The sequence below is a fragment of the Palaemon carinicauda genome, chromosome 28, assembly GCF_036898095.1.
Source record: "Palaemon carinicauda isolate YSFRI2023 chromosome 28, ASM3689809v2, whole genome shotgun sequence".
Classification (NCBI taxonomy): domain Eukaryota; kingdom Metazoa; phylum Arthropoda; class Malacostraca; order Decapoda; family Palaemonidae; genus Palaemon; species Palaemon carinicauda.
The window spans coordinates 41,980,555-42,004,429 of NC_090752.1; the positions used below are offsets into that span (position 1 = coordinate 41,980,555).

Below are 23,875 nucleotides of genomic sequence, written 5' to 3' on the forward strand. Positions count from 1 at the left end.
CACGACAGAGGAATAATTGAGGAGGTGTCAACAAGAAGTACTTGAGTACCTGGCCACAGGTGGCGCTGGTAAGTACACCCCCTTCTAGTATTGTGATAGCTGGCGTATCCCTCCATAGAATTCTGTCGGGCAACGGAGTTGACAGCTACATGATTATCGGGTAAGTTTAATATTGAAAAATGTATGTTACATTTCTCTAAGTCATATTCATTTTATTTATTTGTCTGTTTGTATATATATTTACAATTATCATGTTATGGTTATACTGAATGATGCAAAAGGGTCAGAAACCATAACTAAATATGCCTAAATCATAAAATTTGCTCCGGAAATATGCAGACGAGATTATATTATGCTAGCACGGTCTTACTCATGTGTGGGCATTAGATACATACTGTATAGCATATGTATTTCTAATTTAGCAAATAACTCTGAGATATGATGATTATGACCTTATGATCCCCATTGTTAAGGGAAATTACCACTAAAAGGTCACACTAAAGTATATTCTACTGATCACTACAAAATAAAAAAAGAATTGAAGCCCATATTTCTTAGTCTGCTTGTTTTTATAATAACAATTTTTATGGTATAGTTATTCTGACACATGTATAAAGTGTCAGAGACAACAACTATATACAAGAGTATATTATGCTAGCAATGTCTTACTCATGTGTAGGCATTTGGTATATTTCTGGATTCGAGGGGTGGTGCTCACCACTGTTTAGTAAATAACCGTGTAAAATGATGATTATATCCTTATGATCCCCAGTGGTGAGGTATGATTACAGTATCCCTAAAAGCCCATACTAACCCCTAATAAGGTTAATCAGACGATTTCTAGAAAAAAAAAAACTGACAACCGATTTCCCAAAACCTGAAGCTCTCAATTGCTTATTGGGTCCCCCTTTCCAAGAACCTATAAAGGGGGGGGGGGGGTGCTCATATATTGTTCTTTCAGCATTGGACTGTCTGGGACCATGAAGTTCAAAGGTATGGTAGCGAATTACGGTCGGCGTTCCAATAGACTGCCAGCAGTAGGCGACTAAACAGTACAGTGCCAAATGTTGAAGGCTTAGAGGGGCCTTGATCCTAAAAGTTACCACCTGATGGATAAGAGAGTTATAAATCATCTTTCTCCATTTCTTGACTGTTTCTTCGACATCTTGCTGTGGGAACAGTGATGTTGCATCCAGCATCAATGAGTTCCTAAAGGCTAAGGCAGCTTTCTGTACCACTTAGTTGGAGAAGCAACTGCCACGATATCCCTATGTGTGAGGACACATTTTGCCCACTGGTTGCTTGATTGACTTACTAAATAGGTAACCGTCTTAGCTCTGGAGAGGATGAGTGCAGTGAACTGAGATATCAACCCTGACCAATAGTCTATTTATGACTTAGCCTGCAAGTTTACTATTGATGCCAACTCCATCACTTTGGATTTGGAGGGCGAAAAGGATATTCCCTCAAATTTGACCATCACCGACGCCCCCTTTGCCAGTTCCACTATTGTGTTATCAATTGGCAAAGGTGTGGGTGGAGCATCTTCCAGTGTTTAGAATCTCCATTACCTAGGTATAGCTGGAGGAAGAACCTTGCTAGATTGGCTAAAGCGTAGAGAATTCCTTAGATATGTGATCTGAAGATCTACCTTGCCAAAGGCTGTCCTTGCCAACCTAGACTAAGGTACAGTAGTTCAAGCTTCGTCTGAGAAAGTTGTGGAGCTTCATTACATAAGTCTATACAGTAGATGTTAAACCTCGCTCTATGGCCTCAGATGACACTTTACCAAGCTCATCCAGCTAATGAATCAGAGCTAGGACCTTTAGAAAGGTCAATTCCATCTAAGGGTTATCTGTCACAGCAAGCAGCGAGCCTTGACCAGGATTGGAAACAGCTGAAGAGTCCCAAAAATTCTTTCTCACAGCAGAGGGCTCCATTCGGGAAGATATAATCTCTACTGGTTTCCCACAGGTCGGCAGTCCTCAGACCTAGTGGCAGAAACATGACTCGTTTCCCTGACTGAGTCACTTTACAGTATATCTTGACGATTGGTCTTCCTCCTCAGAGGGCGACTTTCGAGGTATCGAACAATTCATGGTTTTCCCCCCTTTCAGCAGCTTGACCTAAAATCCTAACGTTCTGACTGGGAGTTGGATAGAGTCCAGTAGGAGACTGTGGAGGCAACCGGAGGAGTGGAACATTCTCTCATATAACTTTTAGGGTCTCACTGCTTCCAAACCTGAGGCTTCGGCAGAAGAGTTATCTCCTCCGTTTGGAAGAACAAGAAGTATTTCCCAATGCCACTGTCGTTTTGGACCTAGGAGTCTGAAGAGCGGATTGTTTCTCCAAAGGAGTCTGGCTACCATGGGATCGAGATTCCTTTGTCGAATAGACCAGTCTCTTTTGGTCATTACTGACAGTGATTGTGAGCCAGACAGCCTAGCTTCCTCCCTTTGGTCTTTGCTTCACAGGAAGTGTGACCAAGGAGATATTCTGTTAAAGTGTGCTCATGGCTGCGAGTCCCAAGAGCACTTGTCGCCTGATCAAGGAGACCAGGATTACATCAATCGTTATTATGTTTGGGAGGAGCGTTGTTTCCAAATCAGGGCGTGGTTGGGAAGATCATGATTGTTGATTCTCACAAGGATTGGAAGCAAGAGCTTTCCTGTCTTGTAAAGACCATGACCCAAATTGTCGTGCCTTCTCCTCTCTTAGCGAACGAATGGAAGTATGAAACTTCTTGGCTTTAGAAAGAGAAAAGGGAGACGCTCCGTGTTTCCTTGCTCATGAAGAGCAAGACAGAGACAATCATGCCAGTTGTACTTATGGAGAACATAACCGATAGGCTCGGTTGTGTGGCAATCATGCATTTGGATTCACACATGGAGTTCGCTACCATGCTGATCGTACTTGCAGAGTGCATGAGTGTGGTGATCGTGTATGTAGGGATTGTGACAGTGAGCATGGAGATTGCTACTAAGAAGAGAATGAGCAATGGGGCACTTATACTTCTCCGTTTCCTTTCAATAACCCGGCAATTCCTGGGGATTGGCAGAGTCGGAAGCTTCATCAGACCCTTTCTTCTTCTTAAAAGCTTTTTCGGTTAGCCACCAAAGCATTTCGGAAGTATCCCAAGGCAGGAAAAGGACTGCAGTCCTGACTAGTAACGCTTCTTGGTCTTTCCCAATCCCAATCCTTCGGAACCTTTGTGTGTCGGAACCTGATACTGAGGTCCATTCCCGAAGGTTGGGGCATAGTAAACAGTAGTGTTACTTCCCCCACAAAACCCTGCATAGGAATAGTTTGGTGTCTTGTGAGACTCAAACCAACCAGTCCTCCTTTAATTTTGTGACCCCATCTTATTTGGACAGGAAGACAATGATTGTGCATGTGAAGATCGTTGCAGCACCTCTGAAGCAGGAGCTGATGACTCAGCAAGGGAAGATGCAGGCAAAGCTGCCTGTAGACGTATCACATCCTTCTTCTTCTTCTTCCCAATAGTCAAAGGTTTTGCCACTGGAGGCAGAACCTTGGTAGGGAAAGCACCAACAGGAATGGAACTGTCAGGCACCTCCTATTCAGGGGGGAACCAGCGGGGGAGCAGCAGCAGAGGGCTTCTGGGCTCTAACGGATGTAAGATCCTCCAGAGGTTTCTCCAGCAATCCCAAGCAAAGGCCACAGCCTAGAAAGATCCAATTTCTCGCCAGGGTTGTCAACAGTAATTACAGCGGGGGAAGAAGGTTGAGAAAGAGAAAAGGGTGTATTGCCCCAAATATAGGGGAGGACCATACAACTGCCTTCTCAGAACCACTCCCGGAGGGTTGACAGCAGTCACCCTTCCCTCAATGGGTTTCCCTGGCGGACAGAGCCTCAGAAGAAACCGCAGGGGAACAGTCCTGAAGAAAGGAACAAAGACCTGAAGAAAGGAACAAAGACCTGAAGAACTCTGATGGTGAAGAATCCCTCTTAAACTAGTACTATTTCTTTTTCTTTCCAAACTCCAGCCACTGCACATGCCATTCCCTAAACTCTTAACAGGGGAATGACTGCAAACAGTCATGCCCCTACAAAAACTGCAAAGTACATGAGGGTTCACCTCAGTTTTACTCATACAGTGGCCTTACCTGCTACCTTCTTTGCTAAGGCAGAACCATACGTCTGGCTTAGGGGTGGCCATCCCAAACAGCTTACAAACACTGGAAAAAAGAAAAAAGAAAAAAAAAAAGATGACCTAATAGCCAAGTCAAGGAACCCAGCTGCGTACATCTGTACTATGCAGCAGCCAAAGTCAAAGTGGGGGTTCCCCTACCCGTCGGGTGTGTGGGGCTTACCCAACACCCGGGAGTAAACAATGTTTACCGTTTAAGCTTTACCGATATCATACTCCTATTGAAGGTTAATGGTTTATATTACAAGTAAGAAAAAACAAAAATTGAGAGAGAGAGAGAGAGAGAGAGAGAGAGAGAGAGAGAGAGAGAGAGAGAGAGAGAGAGAGAGAGAGAGAGAGAGATAAGTTGGTGATCTCTGGAAATAATCCGTTGACCTATCGGCCCTTTCTTGCTGAGTTGAGCACAGTGTAGTGGCTCCCAGTTTCAAATATTGATCTTAATACAGTGCTACAGTACACTTACTATTATTCTTTAAGGTTTAATTCATTATTACATCTTATGATAAATTTATAAAAAATAATTATAACTTTTTTCATTACAATAATCCAGTGATTCATAGTAAAGAACAGGATACACTAATACAGTACCTCGGATATTGAACACCCCAGAACTCGAACAACTTGAGGATCGAAATAAGTTTTCTAACTTTTTTTTTACCACAAAGATCGAATAAAAATTCAGAGGTTGAAGAACTTGAACGAGACAAATGGAATTAAGCCAGTTTACACGCAGCTTACACCCAGTAAAGACCCGCAAAACATAGTTCCACTCTTTTGTTAATTTCATTAAATTTAGTGTTTATTTGTGTTTATCCATACACAATGGCCAAAAAATGTTATTTTCATTAGTAAAATAAATTTTTGAATATACTTACCCGATAATCATGTAGCTGTCAACTCCGTTGCCCGACAGAATTCTACGGGAGGGATACGCCAGCTATCACTATACTAGAAGGGGGTGTACTCACAAGCGCCACCTGTGGCCAGGTACTACAGTACTTGTTGTTGTCGCCACCTCACTTTTTCCTCGGTCCACTGGTTCTCTATGGGGAGGAAGGGTGGGTCAATTAAATCATGATTATCGGGTAAGTATATTCAAAAATTTATTTTACTAATGAAAATAACATTTTTCAATATTAAACTTACCCGATAATCATGTAGCTGATTCACACCCAGGGGGGTGGGTGAAAAACCAGTGTACAAGACTAAAGGATAGCTAAGTATCCCGTATTTCATATAATCAGTTATCCACAATAACAATGAAATAATAAGTACCTGGTAAGGAAGTCGACTTGAACCGTTACTCTGCCTTTAATAAGATCGTCTTCCTTACTGAGCGCAGCGTTCCTCTTGGAAGGCTGAATCAACTCAAAGGTGCTAAAGTATCAAGGGCTGCAACCCATACTAAAGGACCTCATCACAACCTTTAACCTCGGCGCTTCTCAAGAAAGAATTGACCACCCGCCAAATCAACAAGGATGTGGAAGGCTTCTTAGCCGACCGTACAACCCATAAAAAGTATTCAAGAGAAAGGTTAAAAGGTTATGGGATTATGGGAATGTAGTGGCTGAGCCCTCGCCTACTACTGCATTCGTTGCTACGAATGGTCCCAGGGTGTAGCAGTACTCGTAAAGAGACTGGACATCTTTGAGATAGAATGATGCGAACACTGACTTGCTTCTCCAATAGGTTGCATCCATAACACTCTGCAGAGAATGGCTCTGTTTGAAGGCCACAGAAGTAGCCACAGCTCCCACTTCATGTGTCCTTACCTTCAGCAAAGCAAGGTCTTCTTCCTTCAGATGAGAATGTGTTTCTCTAATCAGAAGCCTGAATAGTAAGAAACTGAGTTCTTAGAACTTGGAAAAGAAGGTTTCTTGATAGCACACTATAAGGCTTCTGATAGTCCTCGAAAAGGTTAAGACCTTTTTAGAAAGTACCTAAGAGCTCTAACTGGGCAAAGTACTCTCTCCAGTTCATTCCCCACCAAGTTGGACAGGCTTGGGATCTCAAACGACTTAGGCCAAGGACGTGAAGGAAGCTCGTTTAGCAAAAACCGAGCTGCAAGGAACATGTAGCCGTTTCAGATGTGAAAACAATGATCCTGCTGAAGGCGTGGATCTCACTTACTCTTTTAGCTGTTGTCAAGCACACGAGGAAAAGAGTTTTTAAACGTGAGGTCCTAAAAAGAGGCTGATTGGAGAGGTTCAAATCTTGATGACATAAGGAACCTTAGGACCACGTCTAGATTCCAGCCTGGAGTGGACAACCGACGTTCCTTTGAGGTCTCAAAAGACCTAGGGAGGTCCTGTAGATCTTTGTTGGTGGAAAGATCCAAGCCTCTGTGGCGGAAAACCGCTGCCAACATACTTCTGTAACCCTTGATCGTAGGAGCTGAAAGGGATCTTACTTTCCTTAGATATAACAGGAAGTCAGCAATCTGGGTTACAGTGGTACTGGTTGAGGAAACTGCATTGGTCTTGTACCAGCTACGGAAGACTTCCCCTTGAGACTGATAGATTCCGAGAGTGGATGTTCTCCTTGCTTTGGCAATCGCTCTGGCTGCCTCCTTCGAAAAAGTCCCTAGCTCTTGAGAGTCTTTCGAAAGTCTGAAGGCAGTCAGACGAAGAGCGTGGAGGATTGGGTGTACCTTCTTTACGTGAGGTAGACGTAGAAGGTTCACTCCTAGAGGAAGAGTCCTGGGAATGTTGACCAGCCATTGCAGTACCTCTAAGAACCATTCTCTCGCGGGCCAGAGCGGAGCCAACCAACGTCAGCCGTGTCCCTTGCGAGAGGAGAACTTCTGAAGTACCCTGTTGACAATCTTGAACGGCGGGAATGCATACAGGTCGAGATGGAACCAATCCAGCAGAAAAGCATCCACGTGAACTGCTGCTGGGTCTGGAATCGGAGAACAATACAACAGGAGTCTCTAGGTTATCGAGGTAGCGAACAGATCTATGGTTGGCTGACCCCAAAGGGCCCAAAGTCTGCTGCAAACATTCTTGTGAAGGGTCCACTCTGTGGGGATGATCTGACCCTTGCGGCTGAGGTGATCTGCCATGACATTCATACCGCCCTGAATGAACCTCGTTACCAGCGTGAGCTTTCGATCTTTAGACCAGATGAGGAGGTCCCTTGCGATCTAGAACAACTTCCACGAAAGAGTCCCTCCCTGCTTGAAGATGTAAGCCAGGGCTGTGGTGTTGTCAGAGTCCACCTCCACCACTTTGTTAAGCTGGAGGGACTTGAAGTTTATCAAGGCCAGAATAACCGCCAAACACTCCTTGCAATTGATGTGAAGTGTCCTTTGCTCCTGATTCCATGTTCCCAAGCATTCTTATCCGTCCAAAGACGCACCCCAGCCCGTGTCTGATGCGTCCGAGAGGAGACGGCGGTCGGGTTTCTGAACAGCCAAAGGTAGACTTCCTTGAGAAGAAAGCTGTTCTTACACCACGCGAGAAGACCTTCTCTCTTCGGAAACAGGAACTGAGACCGTCTCTAGCGTCATGTCCTTTATCCAGTGAGCAGCTAGATGATACTGAAGGGGGGGGAGGTGGAGTCTCCCTAACACGATGAACAGGGCCAGCGATGAAAGTGTCCCTGTTAGACTCATCCACTACCTGACTGAGCATCGGTTCCTTCTCAGCATGCTCTGGATGCATTCTAGGGCTTGGAAGATCCTTGGGGCCGACGGAAAAGCCCGAAAAGCTCGACTCTGAAGATCCATACCCAGGGAGACAATGGTCTGGGATGGGACGAGCTAAGACTCCTCAAAATTGACCAGGAGGCCCAGTTCCTTGGTCAGATCCATAGTCCATTTGAGAATCTCCAGACAGCGACGACTTGTGGGAGCTCTTAAAAGCCAGTCGTCTGACGGAGCCGGACACAAGATCATGGTACTGCTGCACAGTCTGTGAACTGTCAACCATGGGGAAGCGAGGAAGTACAGTGACAACCCGAAGCTGTCTAGACTGTCTGGGTCGTACAGACAACTCCTTATCGGGTTGCTAAGGTTGCCGTACTGCGTCACAACAAGTCACTCCTGCTGGTTGTTGAACGTCTTCCCAGTGACACACTGACTCCGTAAACAAAAAATCCTCTAACAAGGACTAAGTTTGGACTGCATGTCTTGCAACACAGCTCAAGGACTATGGGAGCGGGTGTGGTAACAGACGGGATTAGCGACTGAAGTGGAACCATTACCTTCCCTGGAAGCATGTTATGCTTAAATAAAAGTCCATAGGAGGCTACGCAGCTAAAGGCTCCTCTCCAAATGACAGAGTCCTCAAGGGAATATCAGAAGGAGGGAGAAAAGCACTTTCTCATCTACAGGGACCATATCCGAGAAAAGCTAAGTTCTCTCAGTGAGGGTTACACTGTGCAAACGCAGCAGACTAGAAGGCAACGTTAAGAAACTGCTTGACAGTCTAGTGAGTTGGCAACAACCAAAGATGTGTGACTGAGAAGCATGCGGTAAGGTATGCAGAGCCTGTTGTATGCAGAGCATGCTGTAAGCAGAGCATGCTGTATGCAGAGCATGCTGTATGCAGAGCATGCTGTATGTAGAACATGCTGTAAGGTAAGCAGAGCGTGTTGCATGGCGTGTAACATTTCTCAGAAATTCCATGACCAGTGCTAGAGTGAGTAATATCGCATTACCGTCCATTGAAAGTGCACGTGCCGAGGGAATTGATTTAGACTGTTTTGTTGATGAATTTGATAGCCGGCATGATAATCGTAGAATTAAGCTACACTAAATGTACTATAATCTACTTCACCTCCGGAAAGGGAAACTCGCCCTGTTGGCAACACTGCATTACTACATGCATGCTTGCAAGGGGTTTAATATCAACATAATATTACCTTACATTCATAACTCATGATTTTTGCCATATTTTGTGATTTGTTAAAAATATATTGCAAGGAATACAAATATATTTTTAAATAAGTAATACAAATAACCTCCATTATCATAATGTTTGAAAATGGAGGTAAGGTATGCTGAACAGCAGAGTCAGAACGAGCTGGAACAACAATAGTTGTGGTTTCCTCTTCAAGACTCTGTTGAGGGAACACCTGAGGCTCAGTCTGCAAAGGCTGATCAAAAGAAGTAGCAGAAGGTAGGCGCATGGGTGGAGGAGGCTGACTCCTGGCATGAGTGGCTGAACTCAAGGGTTGCGCTTGCTGAGTGGTTGGCGGAAGCGCAGTAGCAAGTTCCTGAGGAACGAGTTGAGGTTCCTGCGGTGTGAGCTGAGAGCGATGAGGTAGTGGCTGCGCAGAACGCAGTAAATGTCTCGCAAGTTGAGGCTCCTGAGGCGCAAGGCTAAGGTGTTGAGGTGCTTGCCTTGAGGAGGGTTGAGCTCGCTGCAGCGAGAGCTGAGGAGACTGACTCATGGATGGGAGAGGTTGTTGTACCTCAAGCGAGTGTTGCCTCACTGGTGGAACAGCAAGTGGAAGCGGAGGAAGAGAGGTATAAGCCTCCTGTTCCCATTGCTGAGGTTGCCTTAAGGAAGGCGGAGGGGTAGCTGCACACCACTGGGATCAGTAAACTCATAACGTGGCTCAACATCGTACGCCTGGCAGGCGGTACTGCGGTCAGGCGGAGCGAGCGCAGGCGGAGCGAGCGCAGGCGGAGGCGCAACCTTCTCAGCCCGACACTCGCGCATCAAGACCGAAAGTTGTGACTGCATGGACTGCAGTAGAGTCAACTTGGGGTCGGCAGACACTAAAGTCTGCTGAGGTAAAGCCTTAACAGCAGATCTGTTGCGGCAGAACCTTACTCCTCTTAGGCGGAGTGCATTCAACTGATGACTGCGGCGAGTCAGAGCTTTGAACTCTAACTTCGTACGTCTGGCATAGGTCTGGACTTTACGTTTAAGAGGTCTTGAGACCTGAGACCAGCGTTTTCTCCCCTAAATTTCTTCTGCAGACGAGCAAAATAAGGGCTCAATCGTCTGCGGGTGGGAGTGACGGTCTCTGTAAGACACGCCCGCAACCACCGAGGATACTTCTGTGCGTCGATCAAGGCCTGCCGAACCCTTTTGCCCTTCGACATTGCTTCTCCCCTGGGCTTGGGAGCTTGCAAGAGGTCCCGGACTGGGAGGACGACTGGCGCGCACAGAAGTACCCTCACGCACAACACTGACACACTTTGCGCTAATCACTTATCACTTTGATTTTCTGTTTGCACTTATTTCACTGAACTCGAAACTTTAAGTGGTTTGTACCTGAAACACGCAATTCTATCCTTTCTCAAAAGTTAGTAATTGCGAAAACAGAATTACAATGTAACAGAAAAATCTAATGAAAGATAAATAATTCAGTGGCTGGAAAGAGACTAAACACTAGATCACTCTAGAAACGTTTACCTTCTTCCCCTAAAGAGACTAGGGAGAAGAGCAAAAACGATAACAACGTTACTCGCTTGAATGAAACGTTTATCCTCCTCTTTCTCCCTCCGTCTCTATCTCTCTCTCTCTCTCTCTCTCTCTCTCTTGACTTAGAACCTGAGAGAAGAGCCCAATCATATATATCGTTAAAACATATTATTGTTAAAGGAAAAAACTGAAATATTTCCCAAAAGAAAAGTTCCTTTATTAGAATTAAAACCATTAAGTTAAGAAAGAATGAACAAAACGCTAGACACGGTTACTCTTACTGCAACGTGACACCGTGAAAATTCTTTCTCTATCGTAACGATAGAGCGCAAGTTGAACGTTCTGAACGTCAACAACTGCAGAGACAAAACAAAACGTTAGTTCAACTTTGAAAACAGTACGAGACTATCAAAGAAATTCTTTCAAAGACATTAAAATAGCATAATATGTTAACAGGTAAAACCGAAATGACGGGCTCAATGTTAATTAACTTCGGTACCAAGAAAAGACCGCCTACTATTAGGAAAGGTCGAATATAAACAAATATAAAAATTAATTTTAATAAGTTTATAATAAAAGTAAGTTAATCGAAGAGGCCTATAAAAGGCGGAGAGATATAAAATAAATCTATAACAAAACTAAGAAAGAGAGTCTATACTCTCTTAGACACCAACACTACCGTCTAAGGGAAGGGTCGGCCATTTAAAGGTGAAAGAGAGTTCATACTCTCTTCGTCACCATAAAAATTAATTCCAAACGCTAGCTAAGCTAACAAAGAAGTTTCCAGTATAGCGAATAGCTGCAAATTAGAGAAATACTTCACCAAACCGTGAACAATACTCCAAAATCATAAGCGTATCCAAGAACGTCTAGCCGGAAGCACGACAGAGGAAAAAGTGAGGTGGCGACAACAACAAGTACTGTAGTACCTGGCCACAGGTGGCGCTTGTGAGTACACCCCCTTCTAGTATAGTGATAGCTGGCGTATCCCTCCCGTAGAATTCTGTCGGGCAACGGAGTTGACAGCTACATGATTATCGGGTAAGTTTAATATTGAAAAATTACACCCTCAGAGGAGGAAAGAGATCTTTCTCCTAATTCAGTGACAAATAAAATGATAGAAAAATGGTCTCCAATATGCAATTTTGTGGAATAATATCCAGAAAAGCAGCAGCTAACAGAGCAAGTGATTTTTATACTGTTAATGCACTAGGTCATTTAAAAAACATCTTAGAATGGAGACAGACACATCCCTGTCTTGAGTTTTCAGCAAAAAGGTCCTCAAGTGAAACATAGCATTGCCAGAAAAAACTATAGGATAGTTAGCCAACGTTTTTATGGAAAGGGACTCCACTTCTAAGCAAGACTTAACACCTCCCCCCATCCCCTACTCCTTACATTCCATCCAAGCCATCTTCTCTTCTTCCTACAAGTAAGTTCAACGTTCATTTATTCCATAATTATTCATTAATCCTAATAATTAAAATTTTTTGAGTTTTTGTTGTGGCATTTATACTGTACTATACTGTATTCTAATATTGTGAATTTTGTGTAAAAGATTCGCAATAGGGGCATCCATGGGTGGAGTACCAATTAATTCTATTTCCATTCATTCTTCTGGGGGAAATTTGATTGGCCATTAGAACACTTGGATCTTCAAACACAGTTTTAGAACAAATTTAATTACGTTCAATCTCCGAGGTACCACTGTACTGTATATACAAATAGTAGCCAGAGCCCTTTTACTGTCTTACCCAGATTCAAGAACTGCAGCGATCTCAAAGATGATTAGCTCAAACATTGTACATGACAACATGAAGATCATTGGAAAAAACAGCTGAACAAGAGTATTATGGACTTCATAATCTCGGAATATTTTTTTTACAAACCATACCCATCCTCCAATAAAGAACATCAACTGAAAAAAAAATACAAGAACCATTTAATGAAATCTTCAAAATACTGTACTGCAATCTAATATAGAATATGAAATTCCTAACAATAAAATCTGTATGATTAATAGATCCGACAAATAATTACTCTATTGTATTTAATATAACATATTTCAAAATTAGTTTGTTTTCTTCCTAGCTATACACACCAGATTCCTTTAAAAATGGGTTTGGACGATAGAAATATAACAAATTTAAAGTAATTTGTAATTTTCCTAATGATACAAACCTTGAGCTCTTTAATAGGGAACACACTTTTGGCAAAGCTGGAAGACTGGCCATAAGACTCAGCAGGGTATACCTAACCCACCGCTCATACACACACCTGTGTTGTCTTATCACTTTTGATTGCAGGAGGGACTTTTAAGGGGATAGGTGATGGCAGGCCAAATCTGTAAAAAGAGCTCAAGGTTTGTATCATTAGGAAAAATATATAATATTTTAAATATTATTTGTTCAGACACTAATACAATCCCTTTCGCTCTTTATTAGGGAAGACTCACCCTAAGGTGAGTGGAAGTCCTAACCAACAGACTGGATTTGCCCCAGGGTTTTCCTCCATACTATGCATGAATAAAGAGGAATAAACATGACACGTCGCTAAAACCTTGTGCAATAGCACACTTTAGCTACCTGAGTAATCCGAGTGATTGTATGATACTAGCAATGTGACTTGTCTATGTGAGAATTCTCCGAGATCATAGGATTCTTTGAACCAACCACAAATGTTACCCAATTCCCACCTCGCAAAGGGGAATGGGGACATAAAAAGTATATATTTCTGTACCAGGTTACACAAGGGAAATAGTTATTATCTGCAGACATAGGAAACAGCTTGTAGAGTACCATATGTGCTGTTCCCCAGGAGAGGGTAAGACTACCTCGGGTCCCATGGGGACCAACAAGTCCGGTGGGTCCTTGTGCTGGGCCCAACTGGAATTCAATCGCCACTGAAGAGATCACATTTGTAGCCAACCATTGCATACTAGACATTCAAGGGAGGTCAGGTGACCTTTGAGGCATATCCATTGCTGCACTGAAAGCAATTCTCATTGGAGGAAGGGACTTGCTACCTTCCTTAGTCTCTGGATCCTGTTGTCAGAAGAGAAGACTTTCCCTAATCTGGTGGCTAAAAGCATCCCAAGGCATACTGTACTAGCTTCTGAGATGGTTGCAAAGACTTCTCTAGATTTGTCACAATCCCAAGATCATGACAAAACTCAAAGAGTCTGTCTCGGTTTTGGAGAAGGGTCGCTACTGAGTCTGCTAGGATACAGTATCTCAACAGATGAATGCTGATCCTGTGGGCCCAGGTTGACAATAGGGAGAATATCCTTGTGAAAACCTGAGGTGCTATTGACAGGCTGAAGCACAGCACCTCAAACTGGTATTGTCGGTTGTCTATGATGATCCTTAAATACTTCCTTGATGATAGATGGAAGTATGCGTCCTTTAAATCCAGCGTGTCCTCTGATCTTATTGCCTGTCTGACATCTCCATCCTGAAAGGAGTTTCTTGCACAAATTTGTTCAGAGAGGAGAGATTGTTGATGGTCTTCAGCCTCCAGACACATTGTTTACAAGAAAGAGTCGACTGTAAAAGATGGAGAGCCGTCTAGAACCTCTTGGAGAGTGCCCTTCTCTAACATAGTCTTCACTTCGGCCCTAAGGGCCAATTCCTTTGCTGATCCCTTAGCGTAGAAACTCGATGGAGTTAGCTGTAGAGTCAACTGAAGGAGAGAGAGCGTGAAAGGAACATGATAGCATGACCAAATAACAGACACCGTCCAAGCTTCAGCTCCGTATTGCAACCAATTCTGCCACCGGCATCCTCCCACTGGTGGTTGAGCAGGAGGATTACCCAACCTAGTGGGAGCGACCTCAACCACTACCTCTTCCTCATTTGCTATTTCTGCTTCCCTTGAGTTGCTGCTTCGCAGAAAAGGGCTTCATTGATGATGTTCTCAGAGGACCAGCACTCCTACTGCTCCATTGTGCTCTAGCAAGTGGTTTCTTGGCTGGGAGAGCTGGTACGTAAAACCTGGATGTCATGGCCCTTTGGAGGAGAGAGATCTGACTAGTCTTCCTCCATTGCTCCGCTGCTCTTTTGACCTCCTCGGTTTTAAAGAGGGAAAGTCCTTCCAGGGTCGACATTCACAGCTTCGTGGCCTCTGTCTTTGGAATCTGTCAGGGAAACATGACAAATTTTTAGATAACTTGTATTTGTCCTAACTGATAGAAGTAAGGCAACGCTTAATGCTACCATGCGCCCTGATGGGATTGATGCTATTCCTTAGAGCAGCATCAGTATGGCGAATGTTAATCAATGGTTAACGGCTGGGTATCATGGTTACTGTGCAGTTGGAGAGTGCTCGCAAGTAGTCCCCTGTCGACAAGCCGCTGATGAGGGTTGTCGATCACTTTAGTGGATTGGTGTGATGGCGAACGGCCAGTAGCGAGAAATGTTATTTTCATTAGTAAAATAAATTTTTGAATATACTTACCCGATAATCATGTAGCTGTCAACTCCGTTGCCCGACAGAATTCTACGGGAGGGATACGCCAGCTATCACTATACTAGAAGGGGGTGTACTCACAAGCGCCACCTGTGGCCAGGTACTACAGTACTTGTTGTTGACGCCACCTCACTTTTTCCTCGGTCCACTGGTTCTCTATGGGGAGGAAGGGTGGGTCAATTAAATCATGATTATCGGGTAAGTATATTCAAAAATTTATTTTACTAATGAAAATAACATTTTTCAATATTAAACTTACCCGATAATCATGTAGCTGATTCACACCCAGGGGGGTGGGTGAAAAACCAGTGTACAAGACTAAAGGATAGCTAAGTATCCCGTATTTCATATAATCAGTTATCCACAATAACAATGAAATAAGTACCTGGTAAGGAAGTCGACTTGAACCGTTACTCTGCCTTTAATAAGATCGTCTTCCTTACTGAGCGCAGCGTTCCTCTTGGAAGGCTGAATCAACTCAAAGGTGCTAAAGTATCAAGGGCTGCAACCCATACTAAAGGACCTCATCACAACCTTTAACCTCGGCGCTTCTCAAGAAAGAATTGACCACCCGCCAAATCAACAAGGATGTGGAAGGCTTCTTAGCCGACCGTACAACCCATAAAAAGTATTCAAGAGAAAGGTTAAAAGGTTATGGGATTATGGGAATGTAGTGGCTGAGCCCTCGCCTACTACTGCATTCGTTGCTACGAATGGTCCCAGGGTGTAGCAGTACTCGTAAAGAGACTGGACATCTTTGAGATAGAATGATGCGAACACTGACTTGCTTCTCCAATAGGTTGCATCCATAACACTCTGCAGAGAATGGCTCTGTTTGAAGGCCACTGAAGTAGCCACAGCTCCCACTTCATGTGTCCTTACCTTCAGCAAAGCAAGGTCTTCTTCCTTCAGATGAGAATGTGTTTCTCTAATCAGAAGCCTGAATAGTAAGAAACTGAGTTTTTAGAACTTGGAAAAGAAGGTTTCTTGATAACACACTATAAGGCTTCTGATTGTCCTCGTAAAGGTTAAGACCTTTTTAGATAGTACCTAAGAGCTCTAACTGGGCAAAGTACTCTCTCCAGTTCATTCCCCACCAAGTTGGACAGGCTTGGGATCTCGAACGACTTAGGCCAAGGACGTGAAGGAAGCTCGTTTAGCAAAAACCGAGCTGCAAGGAACATGTAGCCGTTTCAGATGTGAAAACAATGATCCTGCTGAAGGCGTGGATCTCACTTACTCTTTTAGCTGTTGTCAAGCACACGAGGAAAAGAGTTTTTAATGTGAGGTCCTAAAAAGAAGCTGATTGGAGAGGTTCAAATCTTGATGACATAAGGAACCTTAGGACCACGTCTAGATTCCAGCCTGGAGTGGACAACCGACGTTCCTTTGAGGTCTCAAAAGACCTAGGGAGGTCCTGTAGATCTTTGTTGGTGGAAAGATCCAAGCCTCTGTGGCGGAAAACCGCTGCCAACATACTTCTGTAACCCTTGATCGTAGGAGCTGAAAGGGATCTTACTTTCCTTAGATATAACAGGAAGTCAGCAATCTGGGTTACAGTGGTACTGGTTGAGGAAACTGCATTGGTCTTGTACCAGCTACGGAAGACTTCCCCTTGAGCCTGATAGATTCTGAAAGTGGATGTTCTCCTTGCTTTGGCAATCGCTCTGGCTGCCTCCTTCGAAAAGCCCCTAGCTCTTGAGAGTCTTTCGAAAGTCTGAAGGCAGTCAGACGAAGAGCGTGGGGGATTGGGTGTACCTTCTTTACGTGAGGTAGACGTAGAAGGTTCACTCCTAGAGGAAGAGTCCTGGGAATGTCGACCAGCCATTGCAGTACCTCTAAGAACCATTCTCTCGCGGGCCAGAGCGGCGCCAACCAACGTCAGCCGTGTCCCTTTGCGAGAGGAGAACTTCTGAAGTACCCTGTTGACAATCTTGAACGGCAGGAATGCATACAGGTCGAGATGGAACCAATCCAGCAGAAAAGCATCCACGTGAACTGCTGCTGGGTCTGGAATCGGAGAACAATACAACAGGAGTCTCTAGGTTATCGAGGTAGCGAACAGATCTATGGTTGGCTGACCCCACAGGGCCCAAAGTCTGCTGCAAACATTCTTGAGAAGGGTCCACTCTGTGGGGATGACCTGACCCTTCCGGCTGAGGTGATCTGCCATGACATTCATACCGCCCTGAATGAACCTCGTTACCAGCGTGAGCTTTCGATCTTTAGACCAGATGAGGAGGTCCCTTGCGATCTAGAACAACTTCACGAAAGAGTCCCTCCCTGCTTGAAGATGTAAGCCAGGGCTGTGGTGTTGTCAGAGTCCAACTCCACCACTTTGTTAAGCTGGAGGGACTTGAAGTTTATCAAGGCCAGAATAACCGCCAACAACTCCTGCAATTGATGTGAAGTGTCCTTTGCTCCTGATTCCATGTTCTCGATCATTCCTGTCCGTCCAAAGTCGCACCCCAGCCCGTGTCTGATGTGTCCGAGAGGAGACGGCGGTCGGGTTTCTGAACAGCCAAAGGTAGACTTCCTTGAGAAGAAAGCTGTTCTTAAACCACACGAGAGAAGACCTCCTCTCTTCGGAAACAGGAACTGAGACCGTCTCTAGCGTCATGTCCTTTATCCAGTGAGCAGCTAGATGATACTGAAGGGGGGGAGGTGGATTCTCCCTAACACGATGAACAGGGCCAGCGATGAAAGTGTCCCTGTTAGACTCATCCACTACCTGACTGAGCATCGGTTCCTTCTCAGCATGCTCTGGATGCATTCTAGGGCTTGGAAGATCCTTGGGGCCGACGGAAAAGCCTGAAAAGCTCGACTCTGAAGATCCATACCCAGGGAGACAATGGTCTGGGATGGGATGAGCTGAGACTCCTCAAAATTGACCAGGAGGCCCAGTTCCTTGGTCAGATCCATAGTCCATCTGAGAATCTCCAGACAGCGACGACTTGTGGGAGCTCTTAAAAGCCAGTCGTCTGACGGAGCCGGACACAAGATCATGGTACTGCTGCACAGTCTGTGAACTGTCAACCATGGGGAAGCGAGGAAGTACAGTGACAACCCGAAGCTGTCTAGACTGTCTGGGTCGTACAGACAACTCCTTATCGGGTTGCTGAGGTTGCCGCACTGCGTCACAACAAGTCACTTCTGCTGGTTGTTGAACGTCTTCCCAGTGACACACTGACTCCGTAAACAAAAAATCCTTTAACAAGGACTAAGCTTGGACTGCATGTCTTGCAACACAGCTCAAGGTCTATGGGAGCAGGTGTGGTAACAGACGGGGTTAGTGACTGAAGTGGAACCATAAACCTTCCCTGGAAGCATGTTATGCTTAAATAAAAGTCCATAGGAGGCTACGCAGCTAAAGGCTCCTCTCCAAATGACAGAGTCCTCAAGGGAATATCAGAAGGAGGGAGAAAAGCACTTTCTCATCTACAGGGACCATATCCGAGAAAAGTTAAGTTCTCTCAGTGAGGGTTTCAATGGTGCAAAAGCAGCAGACTAGAAGGCAACGTTATGAAACTGCTTGACAGTCTAGTGAGTTGGCAACAACCAAAGATGTATGACTGAGAAGCATGCGGTAAGGTATGCAGAGCATGTTGTATGCAGAGCATGCTGTATGCAGAGCATGCTGTATGTAGAGCATGTTGTATGCAGAGCATGGTGAATGCAGAGCATGCTGTATGCAGAGCATGTTGTATGCAGAGCATGCTGAATGCAGAGCATGCTGTATGCAGAGCATGTTGTATGCAGAGCATGCTGTATGCAGAGCATGCTGTATGTAGAGCATGTTGTATGCAGAGCATGCTGAATGCAGAGTATGCTGTATGCAGAGCATGTTGTATGCAGAGCATGCTGTATGCAGAGCATGCTGTATGCAGAGCATGCTGTATGCAGAGCATGCTGTATGTAGAGCATGCTGTAGGGTAAGCAGAGCGTGTTGCATGGCGTTTAACATTTCTCAGAAATTCCATGACCAGTGCTAGAGTGCTTCATGCATGCTTGCATGGGGTTTTAATATCAACATAATATTTACCTTACATTCATAACTCATGATTCATTTTTGTTTTGAAGATATTTTTGCCATATTTTGCGATATTGTTAAAAATATATTGCAAGGAATACATATATATTTTTATATAAGTAAGACAAATAACCTCCATTATCATAATGTTTGTGTAGGCATACATGTATATGATTACAAATGCAAGTTATGAAAGTAATGAGGTGTTAATATTGTCATTTGTAATTTCTTAAGTTGAGGAGAAAGTGGCAGATGCATGCGTTGAGGTGGCTGACTCATAGCATGAGTGACTGAACTCAAGGGTTGCGCTTGCTGAGTGGTTGGCGGAAGCGGAGTAGCAAGCGGAGAGCGATGAGGTAGAGGCTGCGCAGAACGTAGTAAATGTCTCGCGAGTTGAGGCTCCTGAGGCGCAAGGCTAAGGTGTTGTGGAGCTTGCCTTGAGGAGGGTTGAGCTCGCTGCAGCGAGAGCTGAGGAGACTGACTCATGGATGGGAGAGGTTGTTGTACCTCAACCGAGTGTTGCATCAATGGTGGAGCAGCAAGTGGAAGCGGAGGAAGAGAGGTATAAGCCTCCTGATCCCATTGCTGAGGTTGCCTTAAGGAAGGCGGAGGGAGCTGTACACCACTGGGAACAGTAAACTCAGAACGTGGCTCAACATCGTACGCCTGGCAGGCGGTACTGCGGTCAGGCGGAGCGAGCGCAGGCGGAGCGAGTGCAGGCGGAGGCGGAGGCGCAACCTTCTCAGCCCGACACTCACGCATCAATACTGAAAGTTGTGACTGCATGGACTGTAGTAGAGCCAACTTGGGGTCGGCAGACACTAAGGTCTGCTGAGGCAAAGCCTTAACAGCAGAGATCTGTTGCGGCAGAACCTTACTCCTCTTGGGCGGAGTGCAGTCGACAGATGACTGCGGCGAGTCAGAGCTGAGCCAATGACTGCAGCCCGGTTGAGCACTCGCGGACTGGACTCTGCGTTTGAGTGGTCTAGAGACCTGAGTCCAGCGTTTCTTCCCTGACAATTGATCAGCGGACGAGTAAAAGACGGGCTCAATCGTCTGCAGGTGGGAGTGACGGTCTCTGGAAGACACGCCCGCAACCACCGAGGATACTTCTGTGCGCCGATCAAGGCCTGCCGAACCCTTTTGCCCTTCGACATTGCTTCTCCCCTGGGCTTGGGAGCTTGCAAGAGGTCCCGGACTGGGAGGACGACTGGCACACACAGAAGTACCCTCACGCACAACACTGACACTTTGCGCTAATCACTTATCACTTTTGATTTTCTGTTTGCACTTATTTCACTGAACTCGAAACTTTAAGTGGTTTGTACCTGAAACACGCAATTCTATCCTTTCTCAAAAGTTAGTAATTGCGAAAACAGAATTACAATGTAACAGAAAAATCTAATGAAAGATAAATAATTCAGTGGCTGGAAAGAGACTAAACACTAGATCAAATAAACTACGTTTAAATTCTCTCACCGCATAAAGCTTGAGAACAAGAAAAAACTCTAGAAACGTTTACCTTCTTCCCCTAAAGAGACTAGGGAGAAGAGTAAAAACGATAACAACGTTACTCGCTTGAACGAAACGTTTATCCTCCTCTTTCTCCCTCCGTCTCTATCTCTCTCTCTCTCTCTCTCTTGACTTAGAACCTGAGAGAAGAGCCCAATCATATATATCGTTAAAACATATTATTGTTAAAGGAAAATATTTCCCAAAATGAAAAGTTCCTTTGTAGAATTAAAACCATTAAGTTAAGAAAGAATGAACAAAACGCTAGACACGGTTACTCTTACTGCAACGTGACACCGTGAAAATTCTCTCTCTATCGTAACGATAGAGCGCAAGTTGAACGTTCTGAAACGTCAACAACTGCAGAGACAAAACAAAACGTTAGTTCAACTTTGAAAACAGTACGAGACTATCAAAGAAATTCTTTCAAAAACATTAAAATAGCATAATATGTTAACAGGTAAAACCGAAATGACGGGCTCAATGTTAATTAACTTCGGTACAAGAAAAGACCGCCTACTATTAGGAAAGGTCGAATATAAACAAATATAAAAATTAATTTTAATAATTTTATAATAAAAGGAAGTTAATCGAAGAGGCCTATAAAAGGCGGAGAGATATAAAATAAATCTATAACTTTTGTTAAGCAAAATTAAGAAAGAGAGTCTATACTCTCTTAGACACCAACACTTCCGTCTAAGGGAAGGGTCGGCCATTAAAAGGTGAAAGAGAGTTCATACTCTCTTCGTCACCATAATTAATCAATTTAATTCCAAAAGCTAACTAAGCTAATATAGAAGTTTCCAGTATAGCGAATAGCTGCAAATTTAGAGAAATACTTCACCAAACCGTGAACAAAACTCCAAAATCATAAGCGTATCCAAGAACGTCTTGCCGGAAGCACGACAGAGGAAAAAGTGAGGTGGCGTCAACAACAAGTACTGTAGTACCTGGCCACAGGTGGCGCTTGTGAGTACACCCCCTTCTAGTATAGTGATAGCTGGCGTATCCCTCCCGTAGAATTCTGTCGGGCAACGGAGTTGACAGCTACATGATTATCGGGTAAGTTTAATATTGAAAAGTGTGTTGTATACCTTCTGATCTAGGGAACCACAGGCAGAGGTTGAATAGTAAGTCCGAGTCACGAACTGCTGGCGAATTGTCGATGATCGGTGAATCGGCGATCTGTGAGGCGAATATGGTAACTGATAGGCAGATGAAGGCTGTCAGGTCAGTCAACCAGGGTAGGTTGGTGATAAATGAGTTGGTAATCTGCTTGGAGAGCCCTGAGACAGCAGAATGGTTTAATGATACAGTAGTCAGTTGGTGATGGTGAGCCATTGATGATCAGCGATCGATCGCGGACTGGTGAGCTAGAGATCAGCAAGCTGACAATTGGTTGGTCAGAGATCAGCAAGCTGACAATGGGCTGGTCAGAGATCAGTGAGCTGAGGTCGATGATCGAAGAAAGATGAGCTGCCCATCGGCGATCTAGTGATCAGCAAGCTGATAACTGGTTATTGACTAGCAATCGATGATCGGCACACTAGCAATCGGAGATCGTTAGTAATTGGAGAGACTAGAGGTCAATGATCAGAGAGAGATGAGCTAGCAATTGGCGAGCTAGCGAACAGCAAAATGATCTAGCAATCAGCAAACAGTGATCTAGCGATCAGTCGGTTGATGATTTCTTGTTTGCTGACTGTGGTACTGTCAAGAAAAATCTCCAGAAGAGACAGGGACCAAAGGTTCCCTGTGAGGAGTCTCGACTGATGGTAGATGCGTTTTGATTCCCCTTAGAAGATGGAATCTTCGGGATCGTGAACCCTTCTGTGAAGCCTCTTCCCTCTTTTCCCAGCGGCCATGCTGTTATGCGTTTGCGGGGAGAGGAATGGGGTAATGGTGACCTGTCATAAAGTTCTTATTCTTTTTTGCATACTGCGCGAGTGTGCAGGAGAATACTGAAGCAAAGGGACACAGGATGATGCTGGTGCTCAGTTTTTGGTGAATGCGCAGAAGAGCACTGGAGAGCAGGCATGCGTTGGTGCGCAGGTGAGCGCTTGTTCTTTGGCAAGAGCTGGCGCATTGGCGACCATTGGGTCTGCGAGCGCTGGCGCACTGGATCTGAGACCGCAACTGCGCAGGAGAGCGCTGGATCTGAGAGTGCAGAAGAGCGCTAGCGAACAGGCAAGAACTGGCTCTTTGTGAAGAGCTGGCGCATTGGCGAGCACTGGATCTGAGAGCGCAAGTGAGCAGGAGAGTGCTGGATCTGAGAGCGCAAGTACGCAGGAGAGCGCTGGTGCACAGTAAGGCACTGTGTAGCGTTTTGTGCAGTCTCCCTAGAATGCGCAGAAGAGCGGGACTGGTCGCGCAAGGGCGGGTGACTGGGCACGCGAATGAGGGTGAGAACTCGCACGTAGGAGAGCGCTGGCGAGCGCGCAGAAGGCTGCTGCTGCTGCGCGCAGAGGAGAGTGCTGGCGCAGGAGGGAGCTGGCGCGCAGGAGAGCGCTGGCGCATAGGACAACAATGGCGCTTGGAATCGTTGCCGCGCAGGAGAGCGCTGGCATGTAGGACAACGATGGCGCACGCATACGGAAGACTGCTGGCATGTGGAAGAATACTGGCGCGCGCGGAAGCAATGGCGCTCAGGCGAACGCTAGTGTGCAGTGATCGTTGGCGCGCAGAAGTGCTGGCGCGTAGGACAACTAAGGTGCAAGTGCGCGGGAGCGTGATGGAGCGCAGGAGAATGCCAGCGCGTAGGAGAGCACTGGCGCGCAGATACAGCAGATTGTTGGCGAGCAGGAGACCGAAGTTGTGTTGCGCCAGTGATCGTAGGTTGGTTGGTGCGCTGGCAAACGTTGCTCTCTGTGGCGAGGTTGCATTGGTAAGTCGGTAGGTCAGCTGGTAGAACGATCAGGAACAGGGATGTGCCCTTTGGAAGGGCGAACATCCACTGTAGCGTCGTCAGGAGAAGGTTCAAGAACCGATGACGCCCATGACCCCCAGTAGCAATCCTCTGAAGAGGAGTCTCTATAAGTGGCCCCTCTCGCGAACGAGAGAGGTGATCACTTTGCGGGAGAGACTTGCCTAAGACTATGCTCCGCCCCCGAAGGAAGAGAGACTCACCAAGGGGGGAGTGTAGTCTAGGCGAAGACAGCAACAGCAGTCGGTGTCGATGAAGTGATGAAGATGCAGGAAGTTCTCCCTTGGAAGGGAGAAACAGCCTCACACCTGGGGAGGAAACTCTCCCTCGGAAAGGAAAGTTGTCCAACCCCTGGAGGCGAACCTCCTGGTAGCACTATAAGATGATCTGAC

At 45.4% G+C, this 23,875-nt stretch overlaps 1 protein-coding gene across 1 annotated transcript in view; it reads right to left on the minus strand.

Moving 5' to 3' along the window:
* Positions 1-23,875, minus strand: part of GPHR (golgi pH regulator) — a 401,532-nt gene that overhangs the window by 374,570 nt on the left and 3,087 nt on the right. Inside the window, exon 2 of the mRNA XM_068351883.1 lies at positions 12,306-12,469. Coding sequence (XP_068207984.1) covers positions 12,306-12,469 — 164 coding nt within the window. The remainder of the gene's footprint in view (positions 1-12,305; positions 12,470-23,875) is intronic.